Raw genomic sequence first — 20635 nt, forward strand, 5'->3', positions numbered from 1 at the left:
GTCTATGGCTCTCCCATGGCACGTCATAGCGATGGCAAAGAAGACTTCCCAAAGAGGCTGAGGAAGCTGGTGAGGTCTGTCAATATTGAGATTTATATTTTCACAGGGAGGGATTCTAAGGTAGGCGATATTAGGATTCTGGCAAAAAACATTGCTTGGACTCACTATCTGAGACCAAATTGAAGCACTGGATATCATCCAGTGAGTTATGATCCCATGGGAGTTGCACTTCCTCTAGGATCAGTGTTGGTGATCGCATGAGAGTTTGAGGTGCCATCTGTACCAAGGACAGCTAGATTGGTGCCGGAGTAGATTCACATTTGTTGTCAGATTCTATCTTACAAGCCATCTTTTTCTTTTTCAGTCCCAGACCCCAGGGGTTAACCGGGCATTTGTTTCGGGACTTAGTCTGCTTGACCTGTTCAGTATCGACCATCAACACCGAAGGGCCGGTCTTCAGCTGCAGGTCCGAGGGGTCAGCTTAAGATGTCGATACTGCAAGGGCTGGTACTCCTGATCCCGGAGACGGTTGCCCTGAACTGCTTTCCATGATATAGCATGTTGGAAGAAGTTGAGAAAAAGCTGGAGCTGGTTGTTTGTATATGGAAGCCAAGACAGTATGCAGGGGCTGGTTCAGTGCGACCGTGTCTGCTGCCTTGAGGGCTTGTTCCCATAATGGGGCACAAAAGCATGCTGTTCTGTTTCTCCTAACCTGATTAGTGAAAGCCAGGAATCAACCCTGTGTGCCTTTCCAAGGCAGAGGAGGCAGTTCGAGTGCCTGTCAGTCCACGGTATCTTCCTGCCACAGCTGGTACACTTTTTGAAGAAGACCATGTGCCCCTAAGGGGCAGGAAAAGAAAGAGAGAAAAGTCTCAGAACAAATAGGAAAGAAGAGAGAAAGAAGACATAAGAAGAAGGGAGCTCTATTCAGCATCCCAGGAGGGGACGGAAATATTTTTGACGATTTTTTAGCGATGCGGTGAAAGAACCTTCTAAATGCTACTAGTCGCTACAGCAGACAAAAAAGGAACTGAGAGGCAGGTGGGAGCCACTCCTGGAATGTGCACAGATGAGATGGGCAGAGCTCCCACCTAAAGTGCTGTTTAACTCTAGAATGTTCTGAATGACTTTTCTGTGCAGGTGCATAACCCTTATGCGTGAGTTTCAGAGACCACAATGAAGAAGGCTAGGCTATAGCAGCTAGAGCCAGCTTCCTGTGCTAAATAGATATGGATCAAATTTACTGAAGTGCTCCATTGCAAAAAGTCTTTTTAGTGTTTGAAAGAAAAATCTGTAACATCCATCTATATATAGTAACTCTCACTGTGAACTTTTTAAAAATTACAACCATTATAAAAGCAGTTTAGCCTATACATAAAAATCAAAAGGGTAATACCAGAAATACTCAAGTCCTGCAAGGCTTGTTTTGGATCAATCTTTCGCAATATACAACCTCTGTAGTAATATGCGATCCAATTGCAAGGGTTCAAGTGAATTGCAGCAGCTAAATCTTCAACTGCATTTTTATATTGCTCTAGTTTAATATATGCTCTTCCGCGATAGGTTCTAGAAAGACAACAAATTTTTCTTTATTTTCCTTATATTTATTTATTTATTGCATTTATATTCCGCCTTTTTTCCTCCAAGTAACCCAAAGAATTATACATAAATAATTCTCCTCCTCTCCATTTTATTCTCACAACAACAACCCTGTGAGGTAGGTTGGGCTGAGAGTCTGTGACTGGTCCAAAGTCACCCAGAGCTTCCATGGCTGAGTGAGTGGGGACTAGAACCTGGGTTTCCCAGCTTTCAGTCAAACATTCAAACCACTACACCACACTGGCTCTCAGAATATTTACAATATTCTGTATTTATATCTATGCTGTTTGAAAGCACACATATGTTTATTTGTGTTCCAATGTGTTTTTAAAAGTCAAGAATGTAATCAAGCATATGCTATCAAGTCAAAGAGATAAATCAAGCACATTTACATGGAAGTTAATTCCACTTACAACAGTGGGATTTACTTCCAAGTGAAGGTCAAACTAATGATACATTAAATGCACAGCATGCAGCTGACCCTCTCTTTCTTTTTTACTCCCATGTAAGCAGGGTGGGGCCCTGATCCACATCAGGACCACTGCACACAGGTGGGGGAGTTTTATCTGGTTCTAATAATGAAAGCTGCATTACTTTTAAAGAGCTATATGAGCTAGCACCTTTCACAGTCTTCCAACTTTTTTGAATTTTCATACATTCAATTGCAAAAAAGAATTAAGCGTAGCATTAAGGCATAACATTAATGAAACTTAAGTGCCAAAAACAATCATCCTTGAAGTCAATACAATAACTTTAGCTCTAAGTGAAGCATGAAATTAGGAAAAGAGGTATATGTAGCCAAACTATTCATTTCCTGCATTTAAAGTTATATCCAATGTTGAACAGTGGAAGAAGGTTTGCAGAAACTGAATTTTGCACTCCTTCCTTCTCCTGGCGGCCCCAGAGCCCCTGAAAAACGTCTTCTGAGGGTGAGAGAGCCCTCCTGAATGTGGTGGGCTGTGGAGTAGGACGGCTGAGAGGGAAGGGAGAATACCTGAAAATCAGACAGAGGCACCTTCCAGAATCTCCAACCTCTAGTAGAATTAGATACAAACCAAAGCTCTTAAATAGTTATTTAAAAATGCATTGAGAGTATATAATAAACTGAGAATCAATCCAGACAAGACGGAGATACTATTAGTGGGTGGTTCGTCTGCCCAGGTAAGTGATGCTCAACCTGTTCTGGAGGGGGCTGCACTCCCCCTAAAGAATCAGGTTTGTAGTTTGGGGGTGTTCTTGAACCCCAAAATGTTACTTGAGACACAAGTGAACTCAGTGGCACAGAGCACCTTTTCTCAGCTTAGGCTGATATACCAACAACATCCTTATCTGGACAGAGATAGCCTAGCTACAGTTATCCATGCTATATATAAATTTGGAACACTCAACAGTGGCCACAAGACTGGAAAAGATCAGTTTACTTTCCAATTCCAAAGAAGGGCAATGCCAAAGAGTGCTCAAACTACTGTACAATTGCGCTCATTTCACATGCCAGCAAGGTGATGCTCAAAATCCTACAAGCTAGGCTTCAGCAGCATGTGAACCGAGAACTACCGGAAGTATAAGCTGGGTTTCGAAGAGGCAGAGGAACTAGAGATCAAATCGCCAACATTCGCTGCATCATGGAGAAAGCAAGAGAATTCCAGAAAAATGTCTATTTCTGCTTCATTGACTACGCTAAAGCCTTTGATTGTGTGGATCACAACAAACTGTGGCAAATTCTTAAAGTGATGGGAGTACCAGACCACCTTACCTGTCTCCTGAGAAACCTGTAGGAGGGTCAAGAAGCAACAGTAAGAACCAGACATGGAACAACCGATTGGTTCAAAATTGGGAAAGGAGTACGACAAGGCTGCATATTGTCACCCTGCTTATTTAACCTATGTAGAGTACATCATGAGAAACACCAGGTTGGATGAATCACAGGTCGGAATTAAGATTGCCGGGAGAATTATCAACAACCTCAGATACGCAGACGATACCATCCTCATGGCAGAAAGCGAAGAGGATCTAAAGAGCCTCTTGTTGAGGGTGAAAGTGGAGAGTGCAAAAGCTGGTTTGAAACTCAACATTAAAAAAACGAAGATCATGGCATCTGGCCCCATCACTTCCTGGCATATAGAAGGGGAAGAAATGGAAGCAGTGACAGATGTTATTTTCTTGTGCTCCAAGATCACGCAGACGGTGACTGTAGTCATGAAATTAAAAGATGCTTGCTCCTTGGGAGGAAAGCTATGGCAAACCTAGACAGCATAGTAAGAAGCAGAGACATCACCTTGCCGACAAAGGTCTGTATAATCAAAGCTATGGTTTTCCCAGTAGTAATGTATGGCTGTGAGAGCTGGACTATAAGGAAGGCTGAGTGCCGAAGAATTGATGCGTTCAAACTGTGGTGCTGGAGAAGACTCTTACGAGTCCCCTGGACTGCAAGGAGGTCAAATCAGTCAATCATAAAGGAAATCAGCCCTGAGTGCTCATTGGAAGGACAGATACTGAAGCTGAAGCTCCAATATTTTGGCCACCTAATGTGAAGAGAAAACTCCCTGGAAAAGACCCTGATGCTGGGAAAGATTGAAGGCAAAAGGAGAAGGGGACGGCAGAGGATGAGATGGCTAGATAGCATCACCGATGCGATGAATATGAACTTGAGCACACTCTGGGAGAGAGCGGAGGACAGGAAGGCCTGGCGTGCTATGGTCCATAGGGTCACGAAGAGTCGGACATGACTTAACAACTGAACAACAAATCAGGATAATGCCAATTACATCCATAGCATACAATGCACATGTCAGAGAGCCAGCACATCTGGAGCTCCTCCTCCCTTTAGTTAGAAGTCAACTAAAATTCTTTCAGTTCAGATATAAGTTATTATTACCTTGCCTCAGCATTGCTTGGATCTTCTTTAATCACAGTCGTAAAATCATTAATAGCTATAATCCAATAAGATTTGTTAAAGTAATATCGTCCATGCTTCATAAGTGCATCTGTTCTTTGGGGGTTATAGTAAAGGCACTACAATGAAATAAAACACATACCCAACATTTCCATAATTATTATAATTGGTTTTATATTCATAGGAATTTTGCACAATGCAAATAACATTATTTTGGCTTGAAACAGGTCATAAATGATTATTTTAATGGCCAATATGTATCTTCTAAGTTTTTGATTAGAAGTGGCAGAGGCTGAAATCTTATGAACTCAGTGGGGCTTACTTCTGAGTAGATTTGCACAAGACTGCACTGTAAACATATTAGTGTTACTAAATAAATTTGTTCTATATAAATTATATATAATTATACATAATCAGATGTATAACACTGTTAATTATACATCTGAGAATTTAGCTTATTTCCTCAGAACCAGCATGTCCAATCCATCCCAACAGGTATTCACAAAGCACTTTCAGCAACTGGCTTTCATTTGAGTCTTCATCCACCCGTCAACTGCACTAGTAAATGCCTGAAAACATCATCCTCATGCTGGATGAATAGGGTTCAGATAATGGCCAGGCTTCAAAGTGCTCCTTTAGGTGTGAAAGGCTTAGTGCATGCCCAGCATTTTGATTTTCCCCTCCCTTTGAACAGCAGACACCATGCCATATCCCAATCCCAAACTGCTTAGGAAGGTCCCCTCAGTTTCAAAGTTGGTTTGACATTTGGCATATTTGCCATTTGAGCAACACAAGCCAAAATCAGTCCTGAGCACATGGAAATAGTTGTACATTCTTTGGATTCTGGCCACAAAAATTATTTTCAAATTGTAGTATAGCTCCATTGAATTCACTAAATGTTTTTAACTCCTATAAGAGCATGTAACATAACTAAAAGCCAAATTGGCCCATCATTGCCCTTTTTGGGGATGTTTGTAGAGGAACCTAAAGAGGAAACTGAGGAACTAGGTCAATTATTTCCAATCAGCTTAAAGATTTTGTAGACATTTTTTATTTAGTTAACAGGGAAAAGTACAAAAAGTTCCTAAGATAGTTGCCTCTGTTAGAGGAAATGTTCCCTAAAGTCAGTTCAATGACACCACCCTTCCTGCCCATCCTCCAGGTTCTATGTGCTGTATCTGGGAAGACAGGACAGCCTCAAAGGGAATTGGATGAAGGGGAAACCAGCATCCAAATTCAAATCCAGGTTCCTCCTTCTAATCAACAGAAGATAACTGCTTTATCTGTTGGATAGCAAAGGGCCACTGAAGCAGCCCTTTCTCCCTTGACTGATCAGCACTTAGGAAGAGGGATGAGCTGTAGCTTGGCTCCAAGCCTGCTAGACAACCAGTAGAATTCAGGGCTGAGCCCCCATCCTTGTTCTACAGGGTAGGAAAAAGTTGGAAGCAAGGAAGCAGATGCTTTTCTCCCATCCTGTTGGGCTACAGCACCCCTCTCTACCTCTCTTAGATTATAATTCTAAATAATCACTTGGATGAAGTTCCACTAAAATCAACATAACTTATTGAAGTAGATTTATTTAGAACTTGTGTTTGTCTCCTATGGTAGAAAAAACTCAAAGGCCTTATCATTTGTACTGACCATTTTCCCCAATGGAATGCAGCCTCAGGTAAAGACACAACCAAGGAGTGATGGGGGTAGAAGAGGCTATGTAACCATATTTTTTCCTGCCGTTTGTCCACTCAAACTATTCTTCTCAACTACTTTCTATGATGGGGGGAAGTTATCCCTGTATCTTTCCCACAAAAGGAGAATGAAGCTGGGAGCAATGCTGACTGGATAAACAACAGGAAAGGAAAGAACAAAGCAGTTCCTCCCCATGCCAAATATGTGTTGCATCAAAAGGCTGGTGCTACTTGGTCAAGAAGTAAAGAGCTACTTTAGTTGCACTCAAAGCTTGCCCTTGTTTAGTAGGAATTATTACTGCTTTTCTTTGAACAGCAGACCATTGTGCCGTATCATAAATGACATTTGACACTCCCCTCAGTTTCAAAAGTGACATATGGCTACTGTTTGAGAAACACAATTTCAACAACTGGGTTGGGTGCACTGCATAAATTGTGCAGTTCTTTAGATTCTGGCCAAAGTAATATATTGAGAAATTACAGACAGTAATACTTACTTTGGAATAGTCTTCCATTGCCAATAGCAAGTCCCCATCTTCTTCATGGGCCTCACCTCTCTTGTAATATATTTCATCATCAGTAGGTCTGCATCTCATAGCAAGAGTGTAATTTATAATTGCTAATGAATTATCTCCCTGCTTTTTGTATATATCAGCTCTTGACAGATATGCATCTAAACAACCAAAATAATAACACAAAACATTAAACATTCTCTTAATCCTTACTGGCATGTAATACCACTGATATGCAAGTTTACACATTTTAATGCAAACATACAAGCCAAATCTGCAAATATATTACAAATCTTCATTAGAAAGATTAGATAACAATCCTTTCCCTTGTAATTACTTAATAGAATTTCAAAGTCTGTTAAACACCTATGTATATTATGAACCCTAGAAACAATAAATATTATGGATTATTGTTGATGTAAAGCATGTTCAGCAGGCTTTATGCATGTTTGGTGAAACCATCACAGGACAATACCTTTTTAGAAAGCCGTCAAGCAAATTATCTAGGAAATGCTAGGTACCAATTTTATACTTTCTGAAAGAGGGTTTTAGTAGATAAAAATGGCAAATTCTTAGCTAACATGATTCTTGCAGTGTTATTGTATATAATTGGATAGGTATTAAAATGCCTTCTTTGTGTGAATGGCTTCATAATATATGGGAAGTTATGCTTATGGAAAAAATTACTATTGTTTGTAGTAGAATGGGAATCTCCAGCAAAGGAGATCGTTACCTTGTCGTGGTGCTGGAGCTTGAGCACCTCAATGACGTCATGAGCTAAACCATGAAGGGACACCCAAGACGGGAAGGTCATGGCAGAGAGGTCAGACTAAATACGATCCCTGGGGAAGGAAACGGCAACCCACCCCAGTATTCTTGCCATGAAAACTAAATGGATCAGTACAACCAGAGATATGTCAGTATACCATCGGAAGATGGGACTCCCAGGTCGGAAGATAGTCAAAATGCTACTGGGGAGGAACACAGGATAAGTTCAACTAGCCCCAGATGTGATGACGCAGCTAGCTCAAAGCCGAAAGGACGGCTAGCAGCCGATGGTGTTGGTGGTGAATGACGAATCCGACGTTCTAAAGATCAACACACCATAGGAACCTGGAATGTGAGATCTATGAGCCAGGGCAAATTGGATGTGGTTATTGGGGAGATGTTAAGATTAAATATAGACATTTTAGGTGTCAGTGAACTGAAATGGACCGGAATGGGCCACTTCACATCAAATGACCACCAGATCTACTACTGTGGACAAGAGGACCACAGAAGAAATGGAGTAGCCTTCATAATTAATAATAAAGTGGCTAAAGCAGTGCTTGGATACAATCCAAAAAATGACAGAAAGATCTCAATTCTATTCAGGGTAAGCCATTTAACATCACAGTGATCCAAATATACGCCCCAACCACAGATGCTGAAGAAGCAGAAGTAGATCAGTTCTATGAGGATCTGCAGCACCTACTGGATAGTACGCCAAAAAAAGATGTTATTTTCATTACGGGAGACTGGAATGCTAAGGTGCGTAGTCAAATGACACCTGGAATTACAGGCAAGCATAGTCTGGGAGAACAAAATGAAGCAGGACATAGGCTGATAGAATTTTGCCAAGACAACTCACTGTGCATAACAAACACTCTCTTCCAACAACCTAAGAGACAACTTTATACATGGACTTCACCAGATGGTCGACACCGAAATCAGATTGACTACATCCTTTGTAGCCAAAGGTGGTGGACATCAGTCGGTAAAAACAAGAACTGGAGCTGATTGTAGTTCAGATCACAAACTTCTTATTGCACAATTTAGAATCAGACTAAAGAGAATAGGGAAGACCCACAGATATGAGCTCACTAATATTCCTCATGAATATGCAGTGGAGGTGAATAATAAATTTAAGGGACTAGATTTAGTAGATAGGTCCCGGAAGAACTATGGACAGAAGTTCGCAACATTGTTCAGGAGGCGGCAACAAAAAAGTCCCAAAGAAAAAGAAAACCAAGAAGGCAAGATGGCTGTCTGCTGAGACACTGGAAGCAGCCCAAGAAAGAAGGAAAGCAAAAGGCAACAGTGATCGGGGGAGATATGCCCAATTAAATGCAAAATTCCAGAGGTTAGCCAGAAGAGATCAGGAATTATTTTTAAACAAGCAATGCGTGGAAGCAGAAGAAGATAATAGAATAGGAAGGACAAGAGACCTCTTCCAGAAAATTAGAAACATTGGAGGTAAATTCCAGGCAAAAATGGGTATGATCAAAAACAAAGATGGCAAGGACCTAACAGAAGCAGAAGAGATCAAGAAAAGGTGGCTAGAATATACGGAAGATCTGTATAGGAAGGATAATAATTTCGGGAATAGATTTGACGGTGTGGTCAGTGAGCTAGAGCCAGACATCCTGAAGAGTGAGGGTGATGGGCCTTAAGAAGCATTGCTAATAACAAGGCAGCAGGAGATGATGGTATGCCAGCTGAACTATTTAAAATCTTGCAAGATGATGCTGTCAAGGTAATGCATGCCATATGCCAGCAAATTTGGAAAACACAAGAATGGCCAACAGATCAGAAAAAATCAACTTATATCCCCATACCAAAAAAGGGAAGCACCAAAGAATGTTCCAACTATCGAACAGTGGCACTTATTTCACATGCCAGTAAGGTAATGCTCAAGATCTTGCAAGGTAGACTCCAGCAATTCATGGAACAAAAATTGCCAGATGAACAAGCTGGGTTTAGAAAAGGCAGAGGAACTAGAGACCAAATGGCCAATATCCACTGGATAATGGAGAAAGCCAGGGAGTTTCAGAAAAACATCTATTTCTGTTTTATTGACTATTCTAAAGCCTTTGACTGTGTGGATCATCACAAATTGTGGCAAGTTCTTGGTGGTATGGGGATACCAAGTCATCTTGTCTGCCTCCTGAGGAATCTGTATAACGACCAAGTAGCAACGGTAAGAACAGACCATGGAACAACGGACTGGTTTAAGATTGGGAAAGGAGTACGGCAGGGTTGTATACTCTCACCCTACCTATTCAACCTGTACGCAAAACACATCATGCGATGTGCTGGGCTTGATGAAGCCAAGGCTGGAGTTAAAACTGCTGGAAGAAACATTAACAATCTCCGATATCAAGATGATACCACTTTGATGGCTGAAAGTGAGGAGGAGCTGAGGAACCTCATGACGAAGGTGAAAAAAGAAAGTACAAAAGCTGGGTTGCAGTTAAACCTCAAAAAAACCAAGATTATGGCAACCAGCTTGATTGATAACTGGCAAATAGAGGGAGAAAACGTGGAGGCAGTGACAGACTTTGTCTTTCTAGGCACAAAGATTACTGCAGATGCTGACGGCAGCCAGGAAATCAGAAGACGTTTACTTCTTGGGAGGAGAGCAATGACAAATCTTGATAAAATAGTTAAGAGCAGAGACATCACACTGGCAACAAAGGTCCGCATAGTAAAAGCAAGGGTATTCCCCGTAGTAACCTATGGCTGCGAGAGCTGGACCATAAGGAAGGCTGAGCGAAGGAAGATAGATGCTTTTGAACTGTGGTGTTGGAGGAAAATTCTGAGAGTGCCTTGGACTGCAAGAAGATCAAACCAATCCATACTCCAGGAAATAAAGCCAGACTGCTCACTTGAGGGAATGATCTTAAAGGCAAAACTGAAGTACTTTGGCCACATCATGAGAAGACAGGATACCCTGGAGAAGATTCTGATGCTACGGAAAGTGGAGAGCAAAAGGAAGAGGGGCCAACTAAGGGCAAGATGGATGGATGATATTCTGGAGGTGACGGACTCGACCTTGGGGGAGCTGGGGGTGGCGACGGCCAACAGGAAGCTCTGGCGTGGGCTGGTCCATGAAGTCACGAAGAGTCGGAAGCGACTGACCGAATAAACAACAACAACAACAGAATGGGAAACTTGCGGGTTATTAATAATTTTGTTAAAGTCAGGAATATTTTTACACCATATTAGGACATCACTATTTTAAATTTATCCTAAATTTAAACATTAAAATATATAAAGAAATATTTAGAAACAAGTATTTTATCAATTGGTCTTGATATTCAAAATCTTTGCAATTACATTGTTTCAAACCACTCTGCAGAAACTGAAAGGTTCAAAGCCTTTATTTACAATAAGTAAAGAGCAAGGCTATGAGTGGATTAAAAATTTTAGGTCTATTTATTATAATCAATTAATTAATCTATTGAGTAAGGGAGCAATCCTATGGCTGCTAGTCAGCGCCTAGACAGCCATAGGATACATCCCTTTCCAGGAACCAACCTTCCCCCACTCCCGTGCTGCCTCACAGGCAGCTCAGAATGACCCTGCGCTCCACACTCAGAAGAGGAGCATGGAGCAGTGAAAATGGGGCATGCCGGGGGGTGTGCCGGGGCAGGGAAGGCAGAAATCAGCTGAAATCTGAAAACAGCTGTCTAGCCGCAGATGCAAGGTGGCTGAAGCACAGAGGGAATGATTCCCTCCGTGCTTCTCCTGCCCTGCATTGGATAGGTGGAAGCCTCCAAGTTCGGAGGCGGCCGCCTATCCCGGTAGGAATGCTCCCTCCATTGCTCAAAAACAGAATGTGTAAAAAACAATTCTATTACCAGTGCAACCTGTGGCATCCAGGCCACAAACTACTACCTATGATATTTATATTTTGAGAGTCAGTGTGATAGAATGCGTAGTGCTGGTATACAGGAGACCTAGAGGCAACTCTTCCACAGACATGAAACTGACCAGCACCATTGGGCATGCCACCATCTCTCACGCTAACCTAGCTCATAACAGTGTTGTGGAGATTTTTAAAAACTGAGAAAGGATATCTTGTACACTACTGTAAGTCGTGAGATAAAGGAAAGTGCATGGAAAATATTACATAAAGCAGGACTGCAGTGTTTTGTCGATTAATCAGTTATTTTTGTATTTGGTGTATCACGTTTTATTAAGCTGTAAGCTGCCTTGGGTTTATTTGATAAATAAAAGTGGGGTATAAAATATCTAAATAAATAAATAAATAAATAAATAAATAAATAAGAACAGTTAGATTTATCAGTTAAGCATCTTGAGCATCATATAAAACTGCCCAGGTCATGAGATCAACTTCAGAGGCCCTGCTCTCTGACCTGCCATCATGGTCCATCAGACTATAGGTTCCAGAGACAGGCCTTTTTAGTGAGGGGGCCTCATCTTTCTGATTCTTTTTCAAGGGAAGTATGTATAGCCTGGTCTGTATCTGCCTTTAAGTGGACCTTTAAAACTTGTCTATTTCACCCAGCGTTTTATTGATTTGCTGTTCATGTTGGTTGTTAGCTGCTGCTGTTTCTTGTCTGGTAATTTGATTAATTTTAATTGGATTTAAATTATTGTTTGTTGTAAGCTGCCTTGGGAGGGTTTCTTGCCCTAAAGGTAAAGGTAAAGGTGTCCCCAGCCAGTCGTGTCCTACTCTAGGGGGTGGTGCTCATCTCCATTTCTAAGCCAAAGAGCCAGCGCTGTCCAAAGACGCTTCCGTGGTCATGTGGCCGGCATGACTGAACACCAAGGTGCACGGAACGCTGTTACCTTTCCCGCCGAAGCGGTACCTATTTATCTACTTGCAACTTCTTGCTTTCGAACTGCTAGGTTGGCAGGAGCTGGGACTGAAGATGGGAGCTCACTCCGTCACGCGGCACTCAGGTCTCGAACTGCTGTCCTGCCGACCTTCCGGTCTGCAGTTCAGTGTCTTAACCACTAAGCCACCACGGTTCTTTCTTGCCCTAAAAGGTGAGGTTAAATAAATAAATAAAAATTCTGTATGCATGTGAATAAAACATAGTTTTATTCACATGCAATTTAATTGACAAAACCATACAATTAATCAGCCGAAATTCCTTTAATTGAATGAGAGCCCTAATATTAAAATATAAATTCACTGGGTTGGATCCAGAGGCGTCTTTCCTCTTGAGGAAGACCTCTTCCATGAACAGAATGGATTTTCCCAACTTAACATAAGACTTTGTGAGAAAAGAGAACTAAAATCCAGCAGTATGCTTCTGTAAGCAGAAGACGTTGTATAATGTGTTGTACAACATCTCAAGATGCAACTCAATGTTATGTGGTCTTCCACCAGCTGTTGCGCAACAATCTGCAGAACATCTGTGCTACTGTATATGAGATACAACTCATCATAAAGAATTCTGTAACGAACAAACAAAATAATTGGGAATATTGTATTGCTTTAGCCAGTGCTTTTTTAAAAATGTTCATTAAAGATAAGCAGTATTTGTGGGGGCCACTGCATGGAACATTTGGATAACCAGATGTTTAAATAAGCAAAAATATTCTGTATATCACACTATTTTGATATGGGTGACATATAACTAGGGGTTTCTGAGAACCACATTTTAGATAACAGGGTTTCAAAGATACTTGCCTGCATTGTTTTTGTTGCACTTAATTATGAAATTCAGGTCTTCTAGTGCTGGAAGAGTTTTGTTTTGGTAAAGGAAAAGTAAATGTCTGTGCCAATAAGCATTAAGCAGCATTGGTTCTAAACTTATTGCCTGTGAAGGTAATGTAACAAATTATTAGGTAGCATGAAAATTGTTTTTACATTCCAATGTACATCTTAAACATTGCTCTAAGGAGCACACGCAAAAAATCATGTGTAAGTGGCAAGCCTCAGGAAAAGGTCAGACACCAGGCTATCAGGTTCCAGGACATGGTAGAGCTGATTGCCAGTCCACATCAGCCAGAAGCACAGTCTAAAAAGGGCAGGGACAGTTTCAAAGCAGCAGGATTAGAAGAACCAGAGGTAGGTGCTTAATCAAAAGCGGGCAGGGCCAGGCAGCAATAAAGGATCACGAAGGCCAGAAGCAAGTCCATACTAAAAGCCATGCAGGGGTCAGATCCAAGGCAGCAATCAGGGAAAGGGAACAAGCACTTAACAAGCACAGATAAATTGCTCAGACTGAACAACTTAGGACTTGGTTTAAGGCTTTTTCACACCTGGTGGATAGGGACTGACCCTTGTGCTGGGGTGACAGCTCGGGAAAGCTGGTATTGCAGCCTAGATGGCAACACTGAAGCACAGAGCTGTCCCATGCTTTGCAGTGGAAACAGAGCATTGATTGGAGGCACAGGAAGTAAGGTGCCACAGCTTGATTGCTAGGAACCGTGGTATGAGACTCCACTTGGCATCTTACATTAAGCTGCTGCTATACAGCTATGCTATGTACAGAAGCTTCAAGCATACTTAAAGTTAAATAAGAAGACAAACATTAGCTGATATACTCTAATACTAACAAAATCATTTTGAAATTGTTGGCTATAAACTGCACAGTGAGGATGAACAGGTCACTATGGTCTATGAGTACTCATATTCAGTACCCAGTTTCAACATGTTCTAATGTACATGTACTAAATTGGAGTACTAATGTACTAAATGGGAGCCCAACATAAAACAATCACACTAATGTCATCAATGGCCTGCTTAGAACAGCAACCGTACTACTACAGTGGTTCATAAAATATGCCACTGAGAAAGTAAAAAATAGTACAGAGCAATTGTGTAATGTTCATGCCTAGCTTCAAGTGTGAAGAAGTCTAGGTACAATCTGTGTATAATATCAAAAATATGCATGACATCACCATCTTGGCTAACAGCCTCTGATATTTTTATAGTTCACAAATTTGCCAACTACTTTTATTATTTATTTATTTATTATTTATTTATTTCTGACATTTCTATACCACCGAATATAATAAAATCAGCGGTTCACAATAAATATTAAAATACATTTAAAAACATCATTAAAATACCACATTAAAAACATAACACTGAAACAATTAAATGTAGCTAAACTACTTGTCAAAAGAGAACAATGACTGTGAGTCCCACAAATCAATTGTACAACTGACTAATGGAATTCCGTTTCAGAACATATAGTTATGTTCTTCAGTTTAACTGGAGATTACAAATTACACTTAGGGCCCAATCCTATGGAGACAGTCAGCAGTCTCCAAAGTTGGAGGCTGCCAAGTATCCAGTACAGAGCACCCAGAGCATGATCCTTGTCTCTGTGCTCCAGCCACCCTGCATTTTTGGCTAGACAGGCGATTTTGCCCATTTGGCCACAGCACTTCTGAGTGGAAGGGAAGGAGGCTGTGGTGAGCATAGGAAGTTGTATAATGCAGATTCCCTGGTCTCCTCCCCTCCCCACCCCTAGGACCACCCCTTTTCCCCGTCTCCATGCTCCATTTCCAAGCATGGAGACATAGTCAGAAGCACTAGCTACAACGGGGAAGGTGAGGGTGGTTTCTGAACTCCAAGGTCGGATCTCAGAAACCAAACAATTCTATGCCCCTCAGATGCTGTCTCGGGGGCATAGGATTGCTTTCTTAAGATGCTTGAAGATCATCACTGTGGCTCCATCAGGGATTCTGATTCTGCATATTAGTACAGCAGCTGAATACCTTCCTGTGTGCATTTCTATGCCTAGATAAAAACTTTGCAGGATCTTTAAAGGAGAAGGTAGTTGGATCAAACCCATCATCATCACCACAGGTAGATATCTGGAATCTTGGCTATTTAGCAGATAATGTTGCTAGTGACATATATCTTTAAGGTGCTGGTGCTTACTTCTAATGCCCTATCCTGGCTTGAGACCAAGATATTAAAAAGGGAATGCCTGCTTCCATATCATCTTGTCTGTTTACTGAAGCCATTTGTAAGAAATGAGGCAGGTGACAATCAGGGAGAGAGCACTTCAGCTGTGGTGCTACACTTGTAAAATTCCCTCCCCAAGGAGACACAACTGATGTCTTCTTGGTTATTATATAGGTACTAGGCTAACAGGGTGTTGTTGTTTTTTTCCACCCAAGCTTTTTAGAGGTTGGTTGATTTTAATTGAACTTTTTATTCTGCTGTTTTATTTATTTATTTACTGACATATTTATAAATTGACCACCTGCTCAAAAGTGCTGAAGGCAATGTACAGTAAAACTTAAATAAATCAAAATACAGCTATCATGACAAAAAGACAAGAGATAAAAACTTCAATTATAATAAAATTATAGGGCAGTACTAAATTCAGAGGGCAGCATTAACCATTCAAAATTTGGTGGAATAATATCAACCAACCACCTAGAGAAGGAGCTAACCTAACCTCCCTAGGGAGGGAGTTCCATAGCTGGGTGCCCCTACATAAAAGGCCCTGTCTTGAGTAACCAACCTCATCTTCCTCAGAGATGGGACTTTTATTGACATTTTAGTGGATTTTTTAAAAAATTGTGTTCTTAACTAATTGCAAGCACTCCTGCAATCAAATTGATAGATAGTGGTATGTACATTTTGAAAATAAAATAAAATATAAAGTAAGGCTGTTTACCTGTAACTGGAGTTCTTCAAGTGGTCATCTGTGCATTCACATACAGAGCGGACCAAAAGTAGGTATACAGTATAGTTTATTTGCATTTTATTACATTGTTTATTACATTTACATTTGTTTAACACTGTTTAATCTCGTAAGTGCTCGAAATGTATTCCATCAACATTGCAACATTCCTCGAACCTGTCACTCACTCTTCCCAACTGTCATTCTGACTCCACCCACACATCTTCTACTCACACATTCTCTCCCCCTCCCATCAACATTCTAAACAACTGTATACCTACTTTTGGGCCACCTGGTATATGGGCTCTGCGCCTGCACAGAGCCTCAATTTGGGAAACTTCTACAGCTGAGGGATTTTGGCGGGAACCCCTCCCCCACCATCCCACTGTGCACGTTCTAGCAGGTTCCCACCCAATCACTTCCAAGGAGACCACCAATTGTGGCCCCCTTAAAGACCAAGGAACCTCAGTACCAACACCAAACATGACATTGACACTGAAGTGGGGATCGTGAATGGGTTGTGTGAATTCACAGATGACCACTAGAAGAACTCCAGTTACAGGTAAGCAACCTGACTTTCTTCTTCATGGTCTCTGCGCTTCATACATATGGGCAATTAACAAGCTTACGTACCAGGAAGAGGGTCGGTGTTCTATCTCATAACCTCTGACAGAACTGGCCACCTGAAAGAGCAGTCCCTCCTGGCCCAAATGTCAAAAAGATAATGCTTGACAATGGTGGAAGGAGTTGACCACGTTGCAACCCGACAGACGTCCGGTATCGACTCCCCTCTTTCAAATAATGGAAGCAATGGACCAATTACCTAGGGAGGTAGTGGGCTCTCCCACACTGGAGGCATTCAAGATGAAGCTGGACAGCCATCTGTCAGGAATGTGACTTAGATTCCTGCACTGAGCAGGGGGTTGGACGCAATCATCTTATAGGCCCCTTCCAACCCTACTGTTCTATGATTCTATGAAATGCTACAAACATTCCTACTGCTCTAGCTAAATGTGCCGTCACCAAATCAGACAAATCCAAACCTTCAAGCTCATATAACAGTGTAATAGTCTGGACCACCCATGATGCTAGACGATGGGACAAAACAAGTAGTCCTTTCTTAGAGCCCCTGTAGCAGACCAACAAATGCTGTGATCAACGAAATGACTCCGTTCTAGCCTTATAAAACACCAGAGCTCTACAAGCATCTAAAGTGCGAAGGATTGCTTCAATTTCAATTGTTGAAGGCAAGGGAAAAAAAGCAGGAAGAACATCCTGACCCAAATGAAAACTTGAAAATCTTAGGCAGGAAGGCAATATCAGGATGAAGCACCACTTTGTCTCTATGAAAACTTAGGTATGGAGGATCCACTTGAAGGGCACATAACTCTCCTGAACATTTGGCCAAGGTAATGGCCACTAGAGAAAACACCTTTAGGGAGAGAAGACAGAGATCCGCTGTAGCAAGCAGCTCAAATTACTTTTTGGTAAGTGCATGCAGCACTACAGACAAACTCCATGTTGGTACTGGGAGCTTCACTGGGGGAGTGAGATTTTTAACTCCTCGCAAGAAACAGCAAACCAGAGGATGTGAGAAAACAGAAACATCATCAGCAACAGAAAAGGAAGCCACAATGGCTGCTGTGTAAACCCGAAGCGAGGACCACTTAAGCTCTCTCTCATGGAGTGACAATAAAAATTTCAGGACATCTGGTATGGTACAATGGACAGGGTCAAAGCCATTGTCCTTAGCAAAAGTCACAAAACATGCTGACTTATTTGCATAAGATTTTCTAGTAGCCAGCTTCCAAGCTGCCTCCAGACTGGAGCAGAGGAGGCAAGTCCCTGATATCTAACGCTGAATTCTCCACACCGTAAGACGCAAGGTAAACAGATCTAGATGTCTCATCCTGTCCCTGTCCCTGGACAGCAGGGTTGGTGTTGATGGAAGTCAAAGACAGTCCCCTCTGGACTGACACAGGAGTTTAGCAAACCATGGCTATCCTGGCCACCACGGTGTGATCAGGATGCCATCCACACAGTCCCTCTCTATCTTCACCACTACTCAAGTGAGAAGGGGATATGGTGGAAATATGTAAAGGAAGCATCTGCTCCAGTCTCTGGAAAAAGTGTCCCTGAGGGACCATGCACCTCTGCCCGCTCGGCTGCAGAAGGTCTCCCACACTGCATTCTCCTCCAGTGCAAACCAGTCCAGGGCAGGGTGATCCCATAAACTGAACAGCCAATTGCGTACGCTTGGCTTGAGTTCCCATTTGAGGGAAACTGGAAAGGAGTGACTGAAATGATCCGCCAAGCAGTCGTCCTTGCCCTCCACATGAATCCTCCGAGCAATTCACAACTCCAAGATTGGTATTGTGAGTTGAAGCAATGGTACAGAGTGAGTTCCTCCTTGTTTGTTGAGGTAATACACAACCATCATGTTGTTGGATGCGATTTGGATATGACGACCATGAAGGACCCCCTTGAAGGCCTTCAAAGCCTTGTTGACACTAAGAAGTTCCAGAACACTGATGTGGTTGCTGGCCTCTTTCTCTGACCGCAGCCCCTGAATCATGAGGTCCTCACAATGAGCACCCCACCCCAGCAGAGAGGCATCTATCGTAACCAACAGTGTTGGAGTAGGATGCTGGAAAGGTGTTCCTTGTATGAGGTTGGGCAACATCGACCACCATTGAAGTGAAGCCCTGACAACAGTAGGGAGCTGCAGCTTGACTTTTCACACCTCTTGCTGTAGGTCAAAGAACCTGATAAGCCAGTTCTGTAATGTCATCATGCAGATACAGGCATACGGAACCACTGCTGTTGTAGCTGCCACCAGCCCTAGTAGCTTCTGTACCATGTAAGCTCTGATGGTATGGAGGGCCTGAAAATGGGCAGCCAACTGCACCAACACTGGTGCTCAATCCTGAGGCAGAAATGTTCGACCTCTGACAGAGTCTATGGTCGTCCCAATGAAATGGATAACTCTGGTCGATACCAAGAGTGATTTCTCCCTGTTCACGCATAAACCTAGCTCCTCTAATAAATCCAGCATCTGCAGAATGGCACTTTGTAACTGACACTCTGACTGAGTGACCAGGAGCCAATCATCAATGTAAGGGTAAATCTGCACTCCCTGCAGACTGAGGTGGGCACACAGCACGGCCATGCATTTGGTAAAGACTCTTGGAGCTGTAGCAAGCCCAGACGGTAACACCTGGAATTGGTAAGGGAGACCATTAATTGCATACTGGAGGAAATGCTGGCTGAACTCTTCTATTGCAACATGGAAATATGCATCTTTTAAATCAATGGCCGTGAACCACTCCCAAAGATATGGTATGAAACTTATCCAAGCTTAATCTATTATCCATACATACAGTATAGTTGTTGAGAGGGGCTTGATCTGATCTGCCTTCAATTACCTGATTTTGGAAGACAACATACTTCAGAATGCAGTAGATTATCTCCCAGTCTTCCCACGCTCTGTCAGAGTATTCAATTCTGTATGGATCACCTAAGAACTGTCAGTATGTCCAAGGCCAAGTTGAAGCAGTCAGTAGGTGATATTTGTGAATATATTGTGGTTGTGAAACTTCATATCACTACAATGTGAGCTATCCACTGCTTCTTTGTTTGGCTGGGCTCAAAACTATTATTTTCTGGCTTGTCTTCAATGGATACTTCTTATAAAAATATTGCGAGTGTGGTACATAAATTCTGTACTTGAAAGCATCCTTAGTTGTTTAGCAACTATGTCCTGTCATACAATGCCAGCGTCAATAACACACTCAATAATTAGCATTTTCATTGCTTACAGGCTTGTAGGGACCAGCTCATTAGCATATTACACACATACGGGGTATCACTTTTATCCCTTCCATCTTCATTTCTCCATGCATGTGCTACTCTTTTTACCTCAAACATCTTCTAATTATCTTATGACACCTGAATTTAAAGAAAATAGATTAAAATGTGACTTACATTTGAAACTACATTCCTCTTTCTGCAATAAATATGCAGCATGTCTTGTACATGTCAACAGCTTTAACTTGGCACTCATAAATGTGTGAGTCACAAGAGTTACTGAGGAGCTCACCCTCACTACTTTTTTCAGTATTGCCCTACCATCTTATCTCTAAATCAGGGGTGGACAATTTGTGGCCCTCCAGGTATTTTGACTAACAGCTTCCACGGCCCTTCCCATTGACTATGCTGGCTAGGGTTGATGGGGGTTGTAAGACAAAACATCTTGGGGGGCCATATGTTGCTCACCCCTGTCCTAAATCTCCATTTTGTCCAAGAAGGCTGACTAAGCAAAGGCAGAGGTTCAGCCAGGACAAGGAAGCTATAATATATACTTTCTGACCTTAGAATCATAGAGTTGGAAGGAGCCATTTAAGCTACAAAATGCACCCCCCTCCTCAGTGCAAGAATCCAGTTTAAAGCATCCCTGACAGATGGCTATCCAGTCTCTGCTTGAATACCGCACAGTTGGTTCCATTGTCTGACTGCTCAGACTGTTAGGAAGTTTTTCCTGATGTTCAACCAAAAACT

At 42.0% G+C, this 20635-nt stretch overlaps 1 protein-coding gene across 1 annotated transcript in view; it reads right to left on the minus strand.

Annotated features, from left to right (window-relative positions):
* TTC6 (tetratricopeptide repeat domain 6) overlaps positions 1-20635 on the minus strand; it is a 170511-nt gene that overhangs the window by 64222 nt on the left and 85654 nt on the right. The window contains exons 21-24 of the mRNA XM_084827146.1: positions 13117-13246; positions 6675-6850; positions 4475-4611; positions 1397-1566 (exon numbers count right to left, since the gene is read on the minus strand). Coding sequence (XP_084683272.1) covers positions 1397-1566; positions 4475-4611; positions 6675-6850; positions 13117-13246 — 613 coding nt within the window. The remainder of the gene's footprint in view (positions 1-1396; positions 1567-4474; positions 4612-6674; positions 6851-13116; positions 13247-20635) is intronic.

Source organism: Heloderma suspectum, chromosome 1, assembly GCF_057233095.1.
Source record: "Heloderma suspectum isolate Gila_16-S chromosome 1, 16-S_ref, whole genome shotgun sequence".
NCBI classification, from domain to species: domain Eukaryota; kingdom Metazoa; phylum Chordata; class Lepidosauria; order Squamata; family Helodermatidae; genus Heloderma; species Heloderma suspectum.